Here is an 18,523-nt window from a genome sequence, read left to right on the forward strand (position 1 = left end):
AAAGATTTTGACTTCAGCCTTTTAATAAACAAGCTGCCTTTTGCAAACGACTCCTCTCCTTTGCACGACAAATATTTCTTTACCCAGGAATAATGCTGCGCCGAAAATATTGGCTTAGGAATGTGGGCGGAGGTTCTCCGCGGCCACAAAATACAGCAGAAGTAACTGGCCTGTGTAAGCGGATGGGCTCGGCCTCAAGGACAGGGTGCTCGGCTGAAAAAAAAAGCTTGCGGCGATCACCGGTGCCTGGGCTCTCCAGAAACGGAGCCCATCTAACCAATGCCCAGCACGCTCGCTCGGCTCCACACACGAGACCACCTCCGACCCGCAGTAAGTCGGCCAACTGCACTCTGGAGGCGGCGGCAGCCAGCGAAGGAGAAGGGGAACTTGAGAAGGGGAAGGCTGTCCCGGGGCCCCGAGGAGGACAGCCCCGCTACCGGGAACCGGGTGCGGCATAAAACACCCCCGGCTGCGGGCCGACCCTTCCTGGCCCCTGGAGGCCCAGGCGGGGCGGCGGGGGGCGACGCGGCAGGGGTCTCCGCGCCCAGGCTCCCGCGGAGCGGCCACACGTGGAGGTTCCCACTTTGGGGTCGCGGCCGCAGGAGCACCGGGCGGGATGCTGTCCGCGCTGCCCGCATCCGGCCGCGGCCTAAGTGGAGACGCCTGCCCCCAGCCCCGCGGCCTCGGCCCCCTTCCGCCCTCCTTCCCTGCTCGGCGACCTCGTACTCACGCTGACTTCATGGCAGCAGGATCCACGCCGCCCAAACGCGCGCGCGGGACGGCGGGCTGGCGAAGACTGCGGGACGTTAGGACCCGCAACAGGAACCGGGACTCCGCGACCCAGGCGCGGTGCTCTGCGAAGCCGGCGGAGACGCTAAGACCCCAGGTGAGCTCCCGCCTGGCGCATTTCAAACGGGCCAATCAGCGCCCGTCCGCAGGGAGAGGCAGGACCTCCGCGGAAGTGACTGCGCTGCCGGAAGTGGCGCTTGTCTCCTAGGCGACCGACGCTGAAAGGGCCGCGGAGTCGTGTGTCAGGACTGGAGGGAGATCTTGAGGTATGGTATTTAAACTCTTCCGCCTTGCGATGACGAAACTGAGGGTTTCTCTTCCTCCGTCACAAGAAGTTCAATGGAAGGGCCTTTCCAGGGTTGATTCAGAGGTCGGAATGTCGTTCTGGTGAAAAGTGTTGTATTCCTGTGCTGTGCCCTGCTCCGAGTCTCAGGCTCCCTCTCTCTGGCTCCCAAGTCACCACATTATCTTGGCTTCTTTTCTCTCTCTGATTCACCTTTACTGGGTTTCCCTCCAGCTCTGTCCTATATGTACATCATTTTATCAACTCTTTTTTTTTTTCCTTTTTTATTTTTTGAGGTGGAGTTGCTCTGTCGCCCAGGCTGGAGTGCAGTCTTCATCTCACTGCAACCTCCGCCTCCCAGGTTCAAGCAATTCTCTTGCCTCAGCCTCCCAAGTAGCTGGGATTACAGGCGCGCACCACCACGCCCAGCTAATTTTTGTATTTTTAGTGGAGATGAGGTTTCACCATATTGGCCAGGGTGGTCTAGGACTCCTGACTTAAGGTGATCTGCCTACCTTGGCCTCCCAAAGTGCTGGGATTACAGGCGTGAGCCACCGCGCCCGGCTTATTTTATCAAATCTTGATTGTGTTTGATCCTGGCCTTACGGAGATGAATAAAATTTGGTCCTTACCCTTGAGGGGCAACCTTTAGAACCTATTCTTGCCTTAGATGAGCTGATTCTATATCACTTCAGTCTTTGACCCTAAGCCGATGACTGTCAAATACACATCTACACCTGGGCTCTCATGGAACTCTAGCCCCTTCTCAACTTCCTGAAGGACCACAGCACTGGTAAGGATAGTCACAATATCCTTGGCCCATATTGTTGGTGCTCAGGAAACGACACCCCAAAGTATGGCTCTTTGGCACACCGAGTGCTTTGAACTAAAGAAGATTGAAAGGGCCTCAGAGAAGCCTTAAAAGCAAAGTCTGTCTCTGACTGTCTCCTGCCCTCTTGTCTCCCACCACTCTGTGTCTCCTAAAGCAAATAATAGAAACCAGAATTTCTGTTCCCCAAGGTGGGTCATGGAAACTAGAACCCCTTTTCTCCCAAGCAAGCCAGAAACATTATTCTAGAAAAACTTAGAAATATTAATCTAGCCTTCCCCCACCTTTTTGTGTAAGAGCTGGCCATAAAGACATTCTTTGATGTACCTTGTCGTAAGACCCTCGTTCCAAAAGGGTCTTGCCCTACACTCAGGAAGAAGGAAAGCTACACAGAGAGGCCAAGAAGAATCTGAACAGACAGGACTTGCTGGATTCCTCCTTCAGTCTGTTACTATTAGATCATACTCCTTTTGTCCAATCACATTTCTACACAGCTGTCCATTCTTCATCTCATCTAAGCATAAAAATGGACAGCTTTCCCTGGGTCTTTGGGTCTTCATTTCTGAAGGCACTTACGTCACATAAAACTACGATTCAATAAATTAGTTATCCATTTATCTTGCTAACCTGTCTTTTGTTATGGTAGTGTCAGCTGTGACCCTTAAGATGGGTAAAGAAAAGTATCACACCTTTTCCACCCCTACATTGCACAATTAGGATGGTTCCAATTTTTGCTATTACAGATACAGCTATAGTGAATGAACTTGGAAATTTATACAATGCAGGTAAATATGTAGGACACATTTCTAGAAACAGAATTGCTGAGTCAAAGAGTATATACATGTGTAACATTTCACAGATATTGCAAATCATTCTCCATAAAAGCTGTCCAAATGTACACTCCCACCAGCCTGTATGAGAGTGCCTATTTCTCCACAATTCTCAAAGTGTTATCAAACTTTTCAGTAGATATCAATCTATTGATATCTGTTATCAATTGGTGAGAAGAAACATGTAGTTAAAATTTTCATTTATTTTCAGATAAATAATGTTGTTTATTCATATATTTAAGAGCCCTTTTGATTCCTTCTCTGTCAACTGTGTTCATATTCTTTGCCTCTTTGTTCTATTGGTTGTTAGTTTTTCTTAATGATTTGTGAAAGTTCTTATATTAAAAAAAAAATTGGTCCTCATCCAAAATACGAGTTTAAATATTTTTATTGTTCACATTTTGGTTATTTTGATTTGTATATGTTTTGTGACAGCTTAGAAAAAATTTCAGGTAGACAGATTAATCCGTCTTTTCTTTCGTGGCTTCTGTTTTGTGTCATACTGGAAAAATACATCCATTCTGAGTTTTTTTATTTTATTTCCCATTTTTTGTTTCCTAGTGCTTTTATTGCTTTGCTTCTTATGTTGAAGTCTTTGAATCATTAGGACTTTGTTGTCAAGCTACGGTTTGGTATTTTATTTGTTTGTTTGTTTCGTTTTGTTTTTTGAGACGAAGTCTCTGTCACCCAGGCTGGAGTGCAGTGGCGCAATCTCAGCTCACTGCAACTTCCGCCTCCAGGGTTCAAGCGATTCTCCTGCCTCGGCCTCCCGAGTAGCTGGGACTACAGGGGTGTGCCACCATGCCTGGCTAATTTTTTGTGTTTTTAAGAGAGATGGGGTTTCACCATGCTGGCCAGGCTGGTCTTGAACTTCTGACCTCAAGTGCTCCACCTGCCTCGGCCTCCCAAAGTGCTAGGATTACAGGTGTGAGACACCGCACCCAGCCTAGAGTTTGGAATTTTATCATTTAGGAATTGGACTTGGTTGCTGACTACTTATATCCTAGTTGCTCTTCAGTTTAGCTTCTACCTCAGACTCTCCATTGGAACTCTTGTCACCAAAATTACCACTTCCTTGATGTTAAATCTATTTGACCTTTGTCTTACTTGACTTCTTAACAACACTAAAAAATGTTGCCCATTCCTTTCTTCCCATGCCTTTATTTTTTCTCCTAGCTGTCTAGCCCTTCTTTCTCAGTCTCCTTTGTGAGTTCTTTTTTCTCCCTTAAATGTTGGGGCTCAGGGTTTAGAGCTGGTCACTAGGTGTGCCTTTTCCCTAGGCACTCTCAAGCACTCATATGGCTTCACACACCATTCATGTTTGCTCTTCTGAGCTCCAGAGCCATATATCCAACTGTCTTCTGGATTCTCCACTTCGATATCCCACAAGCATCTCACACCTAACACATTCTAATCTCTTCTCCCAAACTTGCTCCCTCTCAGTGGATGGCATCTGCCAAGCCAGAGTCTAAGGCACCATTTTTGGCTTTTCTTTCTTCTTCTGTCTCAATATTCAATCACTAAATCTTAACAGTTCTACCTACTAAGTAGCCAAACCTCCAAACCGCTCCACTTTTCTCTGTCTCCTTGGCCACCATCATCTCTTGTCTGATAAAGACAGCAGTTTCCTAACAGGCCTCTCTGCTGCCACTTTCCAATCCAGTTTCCATTTTGCTCACCTGTAGATCACGGATCTGATTATGTCACACACCTATATGAAACTCTGCAGTGCTTCCCCATTGTTGAAGACCCACCACAGGGCCCTGACGCGCTTCCTCTGGGGCTCGTCACCCATCACTGCCGCCTGTCCCCTCCAGTCATGTTGAACTGCAGTACCCTGAACACACTGGGCTCACACGCCATTCTCTGTGCTGTCATGCTCTCCTCCCTCCTTTCCTCTGACAATGCCTTGCCTTCAGTTCTCCGCAGATCTGCCAGCTACCCTGCTGTGGATACTGGGCCCCATGGTACAGCCCCCACGCCCCCAGAACTGCCCTTTCCCACTCACTGCACCTGTTGACTTGTTTCAGCACTCACATTCCAATTGGCAGTCACTGTTCATTCCTGTCTCCTCTACTGGCTTATCCCCACAGCCTCACTAGATGGCATTGTTGCATGCCCAGTGCCTAGCAGTGCAGGTGCCCCATACATAGCTTGAAGGCATGAATGAATCCATCCCTTCAAAGAACACTCCAGTTGAGGACCCAGTTACATCACACCACCTCCAGCTTCTCTTCAGGACAGTTTCTTCTTCCTCCCTCACTTCTGTATTAAAGCTCTCTGGCTTATTAATTTCCTTAAAACTACCAAATAATTACATCATTTCGCTATTCAAAAATAGCAAAGGGCTACCTATAGCCATTAAAAGATTGGCATTTTACCATAGAATTAGAGATCCAGATCAGGAGTGAGCGCAGGAGGGTGGGGAGAGGAGAACTGAGGGGCTTTTTTCTTTCTAAAGTCAAGTATTTTAGGTATAATTTACATACAGTAAAATGGACCCTTTTTAGTTGTATTGTTCTATATATTTGACAAATATATAGTATGCTGTAACCACAATCAAACGTGTATTTCCATCACAGTCGAAAATTCTCTGTGCTGCCCCTACTCCCAGGCCTTGGCAACTACTTTTCTGGTTTTCTTCCCTATACTTTTGCCTTTTCCAGAATGTCTTTTCTTTCACTCAGCATAATGCTTTGATATTTTCATCAATGTGTTGCATGTACCAGTGATTTGTTCCCTTTTTGTTGCTGAGTCTATTCCACTGTATGAATGCAGGACAATTTATTCATTCACCAGTTGGACATTTAGGTTGTTTCTACTTTCTGGAGATTATGAAACTGGTATAATTATTTGTGTAAAAGTCTTTATGTAGGTGTGTTTTTATTTCTCTTGGGTGGGATTGTGGGTCTTATGGTAAGTTTAACTTTACTAGAAACTGTTAAATTGGACCAGGCAAGTCTTATCCAAATCATTGAAGAGGGGCTGACACTACACAAATTTGAAACCATGTGTTAATCCAAACACTCAGATAAGCAAGTCCAGCTGTGGGAACTCAGTAAACACCAATGACCAGAAACTGCTGAAGCCCAGAGTGTTTGAGGGGAGGCAGTAAAATGGAGACAGCACTGCCTTGGGAGCTTGGACATGCTCCGCACACTGTTCCCTCCCAGGCCCTGCTGGTCACTGAGTGGCCTTAGAAACATTGTCTCAGGTTCCCAGGCCATGAATCTCTCTAGCCAGGCCATTTGTAACATGAATGATTAGATGTTAATGTTTACATACACAAAACACAAATTAATAAAATCAACCCGGGTGTGTGTTGGGAGGTTGGGGGACTGTAAAATTTACACAAAAAGAAACAAATGACTTGTACTATATTTCAAATAAATAGCATACACAGAAAGGGGGAAATAACCCAGGTAACTGTGACTATTTAGAATCAAGCTTGCCCTCAGGGTCAAGACAAAAAAAACTTGAAACTTATTGAATTCTAATTAGTAGGCACAGACATTAGTTGGTAATTCTGAAACAACATTCTGTACATTCTAGGATTGAGCAAATAAAATGTATAATGGGCTGGGCGAGGTGGCTCATGCCTGTAATCCCAGCATGTTGGGAAGCTGAGGCAAGTCTATCACTTGAGGTCGGGAATTCGAGACCAGCCAACATGATGAAACCCTGTCTCTACTAAAAATGCAAAAATTAGCCAGGTATTGTGGCACACGCCTGTAATCCCAGCTACTTGGGAGGCTGAGGCAGAAGAATCGCTTGAACATGGGAGGCAGAGGTTGCAGTGAGCCAACATCGTGCCACTGCTCTCCAGCCTGGGCAACAGAGTGAGACTTCGTCTCAAAAAATAAAATAAAATAAAAAATATATATATAATGTATTGTGGCTAATGGGAGTCAGCTTTCTCACTGTTGGAAAAGGGAGGAAAGGAGAAAATGTGAAAAGTACCTGGGAATTCTTTGCACTATTTTGCAACATTTTTCTAAGTCTGAAATTGTGTTTAAAAATGGTGGGACTATATCAGTGCTTCTAAACTCCCTTATATTAAAAATTACCTACAGCTTTAGCTAAAAATTTGAAACTACAGGATCCCCTCCCCCACTGTGGGTAGTCTGTGTCAGTGTGTTTGGGCCTGAGAATCTGCATTATACATCATCGAACAAATTTTAAAAGGGCTGAATTAAATGATCTTTGAGGGCCTTTCCTTCTGTGTTCTGGAGGAGGCAAAAAAGTTCAGCCTGTTTCAGAAATCTGTTGCTTAGCCTGAAGAGAATGAGCGTGGCAACTGTCTGAAGTTAATTTCTTATGAGTTGACACATTCCATACAAGTACCAAGAGACATAGGAAAGCCCTATAGGCAATTTCTCAAGGGAAAAAAAAAATCAGGAAAATCTCAGAATTCTTCAAAAGTCAAGTCATCCAGATATCTTCTGGAGTTAACATCCTTCCAGTAGAACAAGTACCTGCCAGCCTTGGGACCCCTCTACTTAGCTCAACCTGCAATGCCTTCCCCCGACAAGCTGACAAGGCTGGCTCCTTTTTGCCCATCAAGTCTTCCTCAAATGTCAGCTTATCAGAGTGACCATCAATTCACATGTGCTCTACTAGGCTTAGTTTCTTTACAGCACTTATTATCTGGATTCATCTATATATCATGTCTGCCTACCCAACCAGAACACTAGCTTCCTTAGGGAGGGACATTGTAGGGTTTTTTCTCTTGTGTATCCCCAATTCCTAGGACAGTGGCCATTCTATACATCCTAAGCACTAACTATTCATTGAATGATTTACTGATATATATCTGTATAGGGATCTGTTTCTCATGGTGAATGAACACGCTTGCAGTGTGGTAGATAAAACATAACCAAATTAAGTGGCAAACAGGATTTTATGATAATAAATAAATTCTGTTTATTTTTTTCTCTAACATAGTTCAAGAAAACCAGACATTAGTGTAAGTTGGAGAACATCTGAGTTTGGAAACAGGTCTTTGCCTTAATGGATTGTTGACTAGAAAATCAGAGGCCGACATTCAAATAATATGTTTCAAAGTGTTGTTGTACAGTGTTAATAGGTGTTTCATATAAAAGGGTATCATGGACTGGGTGCAGTGTGGCTCATGCCTGTAATCCCAGCACTTTGGGAGGCTGAGGCAGACAAATCACTTGAGTTCAGGCATTCTAAACCAGCCTGGGCAGCATGGCAAAATCCCATCTCTACAAAAAATTAGCCAGGCTTGGTGGCATGCACCTGTAGTCCCAGCTACTCAGGAGGCTGAGGTGGGAAGATCACTAAAGCCTGTCAGGCAGAGGTTGCAGTGAGCCAAGATTGCAACACTACACTCCAACCTGGGCAACAGAACAAGACCCTGTCTCAAAAAATAATTTTTTAATTAAAAAAATTTAAAGGGTACCATAAGGTACAAAATAGTGTCAAATGAAGGGTTTCTTGAACATATCTGACAATGCCATTCTACTCCACCCCACCTTCCTCAGAACCTCTCATTTGAGCAAGGTTCTGCTGGGCGGGGCAGGGCGGGGAACAACACTTCAGCAGACCAAATATTTAAACTGCTTTATACACAGAAGGCCTCTGAAATTCCCACAACATCCTACCAACAATTACAAATTCTCTTTTTTTTTTTTTTTTGAGGCAGGGTCTTGCCCTGTTGCCCAGTCTGGAGTGCAATGGCGCAATGATAGCTCACTGCAGCATCCAACTCCCGGGTTCAAGCAATCCTCCCACATCACCCTCCACAGTAGCTGGGACCACAGGTGTGTACCACCACAACCAGCTAGTTTTAACATTTTTTTATAGAGACAGTGTCTGGCTCTATTGCCCAGGCTGGTCCCGAATTCTTGGGCCCAAGCAGTCCTCCCACTTCAGCTTCCCGAACTGCTGGGATTACAGGCATGAGCCGCTGCATCCAGCCACAGATTGATTCATTCATTCGTTCTTTATTTTAAGACTAGTCAAGTGCAGTAGTGAGAAGAGGGGAAGAGTAGAACAAGGAGCTTGATCTGTAACTGACTGTGAACAATCAATTGAGCTAACTCACTACCTTCAGACCAGCCACAAATTCATTTCTTTAGAAAAAAGATGAGAATTATTTTCTAAAAACTGAGCAATGGAAAAGGAACCCCTTCAATGGGTAAAGGGAGCTAAAGTTAACTGAATGGCCTTATTCATATACATTCAAGTTTTATCGCAGTTGTAAGGTCTGGTAAATTTTTGAGTAGTGCTTCTCAAGCAAGGGGAGCAGGGAGAGGTACATCCCATTAGGAATGTGCTACCCTCCCCACCATAGTCTTTTTTGAGACTATGCCATGGTGAGCAATTGTTACCAATGGGAATGTGTCACATGTCTTTTTAAAAATTGAGACCCACTCCAGTGAGGTCTTCAGCTGATCCCCTGCCAACCTTTTAGACTTTCTGAGATGGCTTGGATGAAATTATACTCACATTAGACATCTAATGCCTATTATTTAATACTTAATGATAATTAATATATTTGAACCCTTTCTCATTTTGCACAGGAAGCTTTCAAATCAGTGTGCTGCAAACTGTCGTAAAATTCTGATTTATAACACTGTCCCCAAAAGTATATAATGGGACTAAAGTTTACCAAACTTATAAAAATGTTATGAAACACTGAATCTTATTTTGTTGATTTAACATTTCATTTTCATCATTAAGCATGTGAAAAAGCAACATAAGCAAAGATTAAATAATCTAAAAATCCTTCAAATTGATCACTCATTATTTCAGTACTTACTGAGCTAAACATTATTTTGTTATGTGTAAAGGAGAGAATGTAAAACACTGTATGTCTTTGGCATTACTAGAAAGGGGTATTTAAACTTTGTACCTTTTTTTGCCATAAAATTGAAGTTATGGTAAGATGAAATGGAAGCCCACAGGTCCTGTTGGTGTAGAATTCCACTAATAATGTCAGATTGTTGCCAAAAAAAACAAATTTTGTCATACAGCTTGCAATTAATATACCAAAAATTTACCAGCCCGTGTAATTTTATCAGTCTGCCTTCCCCGGAGGAAGTAAACAGATAATAAAACTAATGAAATCCTATTTCTTGACCACTCTCATCCAATATAAATTGTTACTTGTCCTTAGAGGATTAGACAGTGAGCTGTTTACAAGGCCATTCAAATGCCTGGGCTAGTTAATGTTAGAGGCAGTAGTCTAAAATATGGAGTATTCCTGAGTCAGCAAAGAGGATCCTGCATTGTGAGGAAGCCCCCCTACGTCATTACCAAGTGCAGATCAGGGTTTGATGGGCCTCTGTCAAAAGTTGTTTTGCATCCGCATTTCTGTGTTCCCTGAAAACACCATGAAATACTGAACTTTAATCAGTAATGCAACAAATGAGAAAATGCTCAGTGTTTTAGAACTATTCAGAGTAGAAAACTCTGGAACATAAAATGGGGGTTATGCCTTAGTTGGTGAGTTGCTAAAACTTGAGATCAGGCGAAACAAAGCTGATAGGTCCAATGCCTTTTGGAACGTGTAACACCAGCAGTTCTTCAAGTTTGGCCTCTGGCCCTCCTGCATTAGAATCATCTGGGAGACTTGCTCCAGTGCAGATCTCCTCTACAAAACCTACCTTTAACCTAGTGAAGCAGAACCCCCTGGTTTTCCCCAGGAGTCTGCATTTGTCACAAGCTTACTAGATGTGTCTGATTCACAGTAAAGCTTGAGAACACTATATGTGACCACCCCGCTGGCAATGTAATTAACTTCTTACGCATATGGATACTAAATTTTGCAACATATTTGAAATGCTGAAGCAATATCAAATGTATGACATCCCCAAATATAGCAATTTCCATTGGTTTAAAAAGTGGCATATGAGCACAACCAACTGGGATTAACTCAGTCAGCTCTTATGGTTTAACACATTTTACCTGCACCGAAAAATACTTTGCAGATCAAACTGGCAACCAGAAAACAGAACATAACAGAACACATGACACCCCGCTGTGGACTTTTAAGAAAAAAACTGACAAACTCCAAATCCGTAATGACATGAGAACTTGTACTTTGAAGGCAGAATGGACTTGTGGGAAGAGAGGACTCCCCTTCTGTTCTCCCTTCACTAGGTGGAGAAGGGAAGAAGGTCTCTCCCCAAACAGCTCTCTTCATTCTGGAATGTTTCGCCAGTCCCCAAGGCGCTCAGTGACCAACTTTCTTTCACAGGTCCTCCCAGTGACTGACATGGCTCATTCTCCCAAAGTAGTTGAGAGGCCACTACGAGAGCTCTTGAGAGAAGCTTTGTGACATCAAATTCATCAAATGATGCAAGATTCATTTTTAAAGAATAATACAAAGCTCCAGGGTAATATGCTTAATCCAATTGTTTAAATAGAATTAAAAACCCCATTTTAAGTAAATTTAAAATTAATGAAATATCAATAGTTTGCCTTAACAAGGACTTGCTTGAACCATGTTCTCCTTTTAAAATCACACACACAGAATCAGTGTACATTTAGAGAAATTTCCCCAGCTGAATACGTTTTTGACATGAATTTATTCAACAGACACCAATCATCATGAATGTTTTAGGCCATGATAAGCTGTAACCACCTCCGGCTTATGGTGGTTAGGGTGTTGCAGCTTAATGTTGACATCTGGCATGAAAAGCTTATGGTCTGAGTCATGTTTCTTTTTTATGTAATTCTGGCTTGGGAATCCGATACAGAGCAGCTGAGAAATAAATTATGTTGCTGAGGCTGAAGATGATGCACAGAAGTATGGCTCCAGCTATCTGAGAGAAAGAGAAGGGCTTGGAGGTGGCCAGGAGCCATTCCTTCCTCAGAGTCTTGTCCAGAAGTATGGCTTCCATCTGCATGTGCGTGGCCAGGATCACACACACGTGAAACAGCTGGTGACTGTGACCTATGGCAAACACAAAAGGCCATCAAGATCAGCAATGTAAAGGAATGAGTACTGATACATGCTATGGCATGTATGCTAAAAATGATGCTAAGTGAAAGAAACCAGACAGGAGACCACATATTATATGAAATCTCCAGAATATGCAAATCCATAAAGAAAGAGAGTAGATTAGTGGCTGCCTCAAGCAGGGGGTGAGAATAGGGATTAACAGTGCATGGGTCTGATGGAGGGGATGAAAATGTTCTAAAACTGATGTATGGTGAATTTACTGAAAATATCATTAAATTGTATACTTGACAGAGAATTATTGAATATGTGAAATATACCTTAATAAATTTATTTTTAAGAAGCAATATGGGAAAAATAAAAGGCCCATCAGAGAAAACCAAATCCAAATTCTTTTTTATTATTTTATTTTATTTTATTTTTATTTATTTTTTTTTTTGAGACGGAGTCTCGCTCTGTCGCCCAGGCTGGAGTGCAGTGGCGCAGTCTCGGCTCACTGCAAGCTCCGCCTCCTGGGTTCACGCCATTCTCCTGCCTCAGCCTCTCCGAGTAGCTGGGACTACAGGCGCCCGCCACCACGCCCGGCTAATTTTTTGTATTTTTAGTAGAGACGGGGTTTCACCGTGGTCTCGATCTCCTGACCTCGTGATCCGCCCGCCTTGGCCTCCCAAAGTGCTGGGATTACAAGCGTGAGCCACCGCGCCCGGCCCCAAATTCTTTTTTAAAACAACTTATCCACCAGTCTCATTTTTCGGATGAAAAAATTGGCACCAAAGGTCATCTCTTGAGGGCCAGCACTGATCAGCTCAGAGTCTCACTTCAGTGCTGAGGGAGAAGCTGGCTGAATTTTCTGTTGGCCACTAACCAAGTGGACCTCTCCCTACTGCCAGTTAGTCACAGATATGACCAGGACTCTTCTTCCCCAATGCCATGCTGGACCCAGCTCACATGGTGCCCTTCACAGAGGCTGGGAGCCTAGTAGAGGGTGGTGGGAGTGACAGGGACAGGGACATGCTGGGTGGTTGGTGAGAAAACAAATCCAATGCCTAGGGTCAGGAGCAGCTTTAGGGGACAACCCTCAGACCCCAGAAGTAGGGAGGAGACCACATGTGTTATGGGCTGAATGATGTCCCTGAAAAATACATGTGCTGAAGTCTTAACCCCCAGAATGAGACCATATTTGCAGATAGGATCTTTAGAGAAATAAGTAAAAATGAAGTCTCTAAGATGGGCCTAATCCACTATGACTGGTGTCCTTATAAGGAAAGGAGGTTAGGCCAGGTGCGGTGGTTCACGCCTGTAATCCCAGCACTTTGGGAGGTCGAGGTGGGCGGATCACGAGGTCAGGAGATTGAGACCATTTTGGCTAACATGATGAAACCTCGTCTCTACTAAAAATACCAACATTAGCCGGGCGTGGTGGCACGTGCCTGTAATCTCAGCTACTTGGGAGGCTGAGGCAGGAGAATGGCATGAACCCGGGGCAGAGCTTGCAGTGAGCCGAGATCATGCCACTGCATTCCAGCCTAGGCGACAGAGCGAGACTCCATCTCAAAAAAAAAAAAAAAGAAAAGAAAAGAAAAGAAAAGGAGGTTAGGACACAGACATGCATATATAGAAAGAAAAAGATCATGTGAAGACAGATGGAAAGAACGGCCATCGACAAGCCAAAGAGAGAGGCCTCCAGAGAAGACTACTTTGCCAACACTTTGATCTCAGATTTCCAGCCTCCAAAATTGTGAGAAAATAAATTTCAGTTGTTTAGGCCACAACAGTCTGTGATACTTTGTTATGGCAGCCCTAGCAAACTAATGCAACATAAGAGTTAAATAAAGATTCTCTTTTGGTTTAAAAAAAATAAAAACGCTGGGCATGGTGGCTCACGCCTGTAATGCCAGCACTTTGGGAGGCCGAGACGGGCGGATCACAAGGTCAGGAGATCGAGACCATCCTGGCTAACACAGTGAAACCCCGTCTTTATTAAAAATACAAAAAATTAGCTGGGTGCAGTAGCGGGCGCCTGTAGTCCCAGCTACTCGGGAGGCTGAGGCAGGAGAATGGCGTGAAGCCGGGAGGCGGAGCTTGCAGGGAGCGGAGCTCGGGCCACTGCACTCCAGCCTGGGCGACAGAGTGAGACTCCGTCTCAAAAAAAAGAAAGAAAGAAACCTGAGTGATAGCAAAAGAAGGCCCAGGGCCATTTTTCCTGCAACCCCAAAACTTGCTACACAGCCACCTCTACTTCATCAAGCGGGGCTGGGGAGGTGGACATGGCAGTCAGGATGCTGGTGACTCCGATTCCCTGGCCTCTCCTTTTCCTCCTTTTTGGAAATCTGTTCTTTAAGCATTTTGCTAGTTACAACCCCTTCTGACACAACAAAAGAAGAAAAGGAGATAAAACTTTAATCAGATCAAACAAACTGCATCTGGCCACATCTCTTAGTGAGAGGAGATGGAAAATCAGCAACAAAATGGGCTTGGAGAGAAGCAAGCTTCCCGCCCTGGTGGGGACAATGACTGGCCCTTTGATTCCCACGTACTCACCTAAGGAACTGTCACCCTAAAGTCTTGTCAGCCTCACCAGAAGTGATGCAAGGGTGCCTCCTCCTAGCTAGTCCCAGAGCCAGAGCGGAGGAGGCACATTCTGCAGGGCCCCGCCCCTCCTTCCCTAAACAGAGCCGGGAAAGAACTCTGCCAGCAGGTGGAAACCCCCGTGACTCTGACACCTTCTCTCCACCGCATCACCTCAAACTCAAGTGAGCTCAGGTTCATCTGGAGGATGACTCGGCCTCTGTGTGAGTATTGGGTTTTACTCCTGGAGTTTCTGGTTCAGGAGGTCTGTGGTGGGGCCTGAGAATCTGCATGTTCTCAGATGATGCTGATGCTGCTGGCTGATGACCACCCCTTGAGAAGCCACTGCTCTACCCTGAACTCCTGGCCCCCTCCCGTCCACCATGCTCAAGACAAAGAAAGATACTTTCCCCTTTTCTGCACAGCCCCGTGTTGTCTGGTACCCTCAGAGCCATCTTCGTCCTGTCTTTCCTCTTTCTCTCCTCGGCTGCCCCCAGTGTCCTTTTTTTCTCTCTTCAGACAGGATCTCTCTCACCCAGGCTAGAGTGCAGTGCACGACCATGGCTCACCGCAGCCTCAACCTTCCAGGCTCAAACCAACGCCTCCCGACTAGCTGGGACCACAGGCGCACGCCACCACACCCAGCTAATTTTTGTAGAAATGGAGTTTCACTATGTTGCTCAGGACTGTCTTGAGCGCACGCTCAAATAATCTGCCCACCTTGGCCTCCCAAAGTGCTGGGATTACATGTGTAAGCCACCACGCCCAGCCCCAGTGTTCACTTAATCATGGGATTCCATGTTCTGGATGACAATAAGACACACTGGCTCCATACCCCATCAGAATGCTTTAGGCTCCTGCGCCCGCCTGCCCTCCATCCTGCCCATACTAGCTAACAATGCACCTGCTGTAGACATCCTGGCCTCTGTCAGCTTGCAATGTTACTCACCTTGGTCTCTCTCCCTGCCCTTGCCTGCCCTTTGCAGCTACGTGCACTGGAGTCAGGGACAGGACCCTCCCCAGTCAGGAGGGCAATGAGCAGAGCAGCAGGGCTGTTGCCCACTCACCGACATAGTCAAAGCGTCCAGGGGCTAGGCGTTCTGGCAGGTGTGCAGAGTACAAGAAAGAGGCCAGGAGGGTCATGATCATGTGCTTCTGGTGGTACGAGGTGGCTTCATTTTGTGCACTCTCCCCTGGGAACAGGAATAGCTGCAAGTGTTTAAAGAAACATCAGATCTTGAGAGGACAGGCCTGAGGCAGGCCCTCTTCCTTCTCAGCACCTGCAGCTGGGACTCTGGGGGCTCTGACACCCACACATGTTAGCACACACACACAAATTCCAGAGGCCAAGGCCCTGGCCTCCTCAGGTCTGTGACCTGGTAGAGGAAACTCAGGCACCATGTGAGCAGAACTCCTATCCTGAGTGTGGTCGACTGAGACTCGAGACTATTGTATTTCAGTCCCCCAAATACTCATGAGAGTCTTTTGGGTTATTTACTTACTGAAGCAGGGAGAAAAAGGAAAGAAGGAAGGAATGGGAAAGGAAAAGAAAGACAAAAATCCTATTAGATAATTGGTATTCTTTCTGGGGCAAAATGTAAGTACAGTTGACTCTTAACATACAGGCTGGGGCATTGGCCCCCCGCAATCAAAAGTCCGTGCACAACTTTTGACTCCCCCAAACTTAATTACTAATAGCCTCCTGTTGACTGGAAGCCTTACCTGTAACAAACTGCCAATTAACACATATTTTGTATATGTATTATATATTGTATTCTTACAATAAAGTAAGCTAGAGAAAAGCAAGTGTTATTGAGAAAATCCTGAGGACTAGGAAGAAGGGGTTGGTCTTGCTGTCTCATGAGTGGCGGAGGTGGAAGAAAATCCATGTATAAGTTCAAACCCGTGTTTAAGGGTCAACTGTATAGTGGATTCACACGGGAACTCACTTTTTATCAGCACATCCACTGAACTGGTGCTCCTAATTAAGGCTTTAAGGCCTAGAAATCCTGGAAGGCCTTCTGAGTCATCCAAAAGTATCAATCATGGCCACTATATTGTTTCAAAGCTAAGTATAGTTTTTGTATTATTGTTATAAACAGTCATAGTAGCCACCACTTACCGAGGGCAGCAGATCAGGCCTCTTACATGCCTCATTTCACTTGAGCCACAATTATCATAATTTTCCCCATTTTGCAGATGAGGAGAGTGGGCCAGAGAGTGACTTGCACATCACTTGGTAAGAAGTGAAGTCAGGATCTGAATCCAGGCAGGCTGATTCCAGCATCAACATCACCACTTAAAACTGGACCTCCCCTTCCCTCTGCCCTCCTCTGACTCAGCCACATGCCAGAAGCACACGACGCTTGTCACAACACAGGACTTGCACTGCCTGATTTGGAGGTACATAAGACAGAATTGCCCTGTCTGCTCTTGGTTTCCTGTGGGTGGTCTGCACCCTCGAGGAAGGAGTGAGGGGAACGGGCTGCAGCCCCATCTTTGGCACTCCCCCAGACCCACAGAGGCAGAGCACAGAGAACATGCTCAATGCCCCAGCTGCGGGTGGAGCTCAGCCCCTCCCCTTGTCCCTCAGCCCTGCCATCTGGGCTTTATTCTTCAAGCCCACAGGACACTGCCTCTAGGAGGGAACTTCACTCACCGGGTACTGGACAGACACTGCAGAGCCTATCAGATCCATTGTTTTCCCCCTACAAAGGAGGGCTAGTACCCTCATGTACAGATGAGGAAACTAATCTGAGGCTCGGAGAGTTGTGTGTCCTGCCTGAGGTCACATAGCCAGTGAGCAGTGGGACCAGAATTTGAACTCAAGCCCATATGGTTTGAAAGTGCATGGACTTTCCCCTTCTTGTCCTACTTGTCCCTCCTACACCCCCTTCCTTTATGCTCTCCATCTCTTTCCCTTTGCTCCTTTAAGATCCTCATTCATGCCTTTTCCTTCAGTACTAACAGTATGCCACTTGATGATGGAACAATGCATTCCCAAACTCTTGCTACCAGTCAGCACTTGACATGTTCCCCGTGTAATCCTCCCCACAGCCCATGAGGTGTTATCAGGCCCAGCTTACAGATGAGGGAAATCGAGGCATAGAGAACTGGCCCAGGGACTGACAGCAAGTATTGGAGACCTGCCTGCAGAGCTCGCTCTCCTGCTCACTCCACTCAGCCCCAGGCTGCCTGCTCTGCCTGGCTCTGTGACGTTCCCGAGCCCCCAGTCATATTGTCAGTCAGGGCCTCTGTGCTTATGCCATCTCCTAACCACTCCTCAAGTGCCACCAAGGCAGCACCTGGGTGTGGGGGAAAGAAAGATCAGACTGTTACTGTGTCTATGTAGAAAAAGGAAGACATAAGAAACTCCATTTTGATCTACTAAGAAAAATCTTATTTCTTTTCTCAGTCTCTCGTCCCACCTGATGAGAAATACCCACAGGTGTGGAGGGGCTGGCCCCCTTCACCTGGATCTCGACTCCTGTTTTGTTCTACGGTTCCTGTTGCAGTGCTGTGACCCCCCAGAAGCTCAGGAAAACAACCGACTTCCTGGTGTTGCCAACAGGCAGAGAGGAGATGCAGCCGGTCCTTACCCTGTAGAAGATGGGGAGGGAGTCCCAGGTGTACGGATAAGCAAAGGCGAGGACACGAATCACCTTACAGAGTCTGGGCTTCTGGATTTCAAGAAACCTAAATCAGGGGAGGAAAATGGGGAGGAAATGGAATGAAAAGAGTCTCAGCAAATTGCACACGCACATGCATGCACACCAAGGACCTGGTCATCAACAGAAGACAAACATTTTTGTACAAGCTCCTGTGGCCAGCAGCTTCTCCACCAGCCTCGTTCATTCCTCCCACCCCAATGGAAGTGACAAAACTTCAGATGCAAAAAGATCTCCATAGACACCATCTCCTGACCATGGGAAGCAGTGGTGTCCAGACTAAGCCAGAAAGGAGGCGCTGGGCAGAAACCCTTCGAGGGCCAAGTTATGTAACTGCCAAAGAGCCTTTTAAAACTCTAGTTGCTACAGGGACAAGGAACGGGTAGGGGGAATCGGGGGATCCACTGCCACAGACTCTTGGGGGGCACACTCTGCAAAGGCTGAGATGCACCCATCTAGTTGGAGCCCAGGTATTATCAAGCAGGAGACCTGGGTTTGAGTAGGTGTTTGATCCTTGGAGAGCTTTCTGGAATATTTATACCACACACAGGGATACTTGGCTTGGGAAAACTAAATAAACGTGAAGTCTTTCCTTCTCTCCTTCATTGCCACCCTCACCCAACC

The 18,523-nt window shown here is 45.8% G+C and overlaps 2 protein-coding genes and 1 long non-coding RNA gene across 11 annotated transcripts in view; 1 reads left to right on the forward strand and 2 right to left on the reverse strand.

Annotated features, from left to right (window-relative positions):
• Positions 1-880, reverse strand: part of KIF23 (kinesin family member 23) — a 34,799-nt gene extending 33,919 nt beyond the window's left edge. For 3 of the 5 annotated variants that reach the window (XM_058427615.1, XM_032175994.2, XM_032175992.2), the window contains exon 1: positions 731-880. In XM_058427615.1, coding sequence (XP_058283598.1) covers positions 731-741 — 11 coding nt within the window. In that variant the 5' untranslated portion in view covers positions 742-880. The remainder of the gene's footprint in view (positions 1-730) is intronic. The other 2 variants (XM_032175995.2, XM_032175993.2) reach the window with 1 other exon arrangement.
• A 39-nt stretch (positions 881-919) lies between these two features.
• On the forward strand, positions 920-18,497 carry LOC116482495 (uncharacterized). 2 transcript variants are annotated; one of them, XR_004251881.2, is made up of 4 exons: positions 920-1,055; positions 10,959-11,097; positions 16,431-16,634; positions 17,647-18,497. It is a non-coding gene; the product is annotated as an uncharacterized LOC116482495 (long non-coding RNA). The 2 variants fall into 2 exon arrangements; XR_009209706.1 differs by lacking the exon at positions 920-1,055 and having other exon boundaries at positions 10,729-11,097.
• Positions 11,271-18,523, reverse strand: part of PAQR5 (progestin and adipoQ receptor family member 5) — a 104,187-nt gene continuing 96,934 nt past the window's right edge. For all 4 annotated transcript variants that reach the window (XM_032175996.2, XM_058427616.1, XM_058427618.1 and 1 more), the window contains 3 exons: positions 17,831-17,927; positions 15,299-15,440; positions 11,271-11,657 (listed from right to left, as the gene is read on the reverse strand). In XM_032175996.2, coding sequence (XP_032031887.1) covers positions 11,416-11,657; positions 15,299-15,440; positions 17,831-17,927 — 481 coding nt within the window. In that variant the 3' untranslated portion in view covers positions 11,271-11,415. The remainder of the gene's footprint in view (positions 11,658-15,298; positions 15,441-17,830; positions 17,928-18,523) is intronic.

This window comes from Hylobates moloch, unplaced genomic scaffold, assembly GCF_009828535.3.
Source record: "Hylobates moloch isolate HMO894 unplaced genomic scaffold, HMol_V3 SCAFFOLD_14, whole genome shotgun sequence".
In the NCBI taxonomy this organism is placed as follows: domain Eukaryota; kingdom Metazoa; phylum Chordata; class Mammalia; order Primates; family Hylobatidae; genus Hylobates; species Hylobates moloch.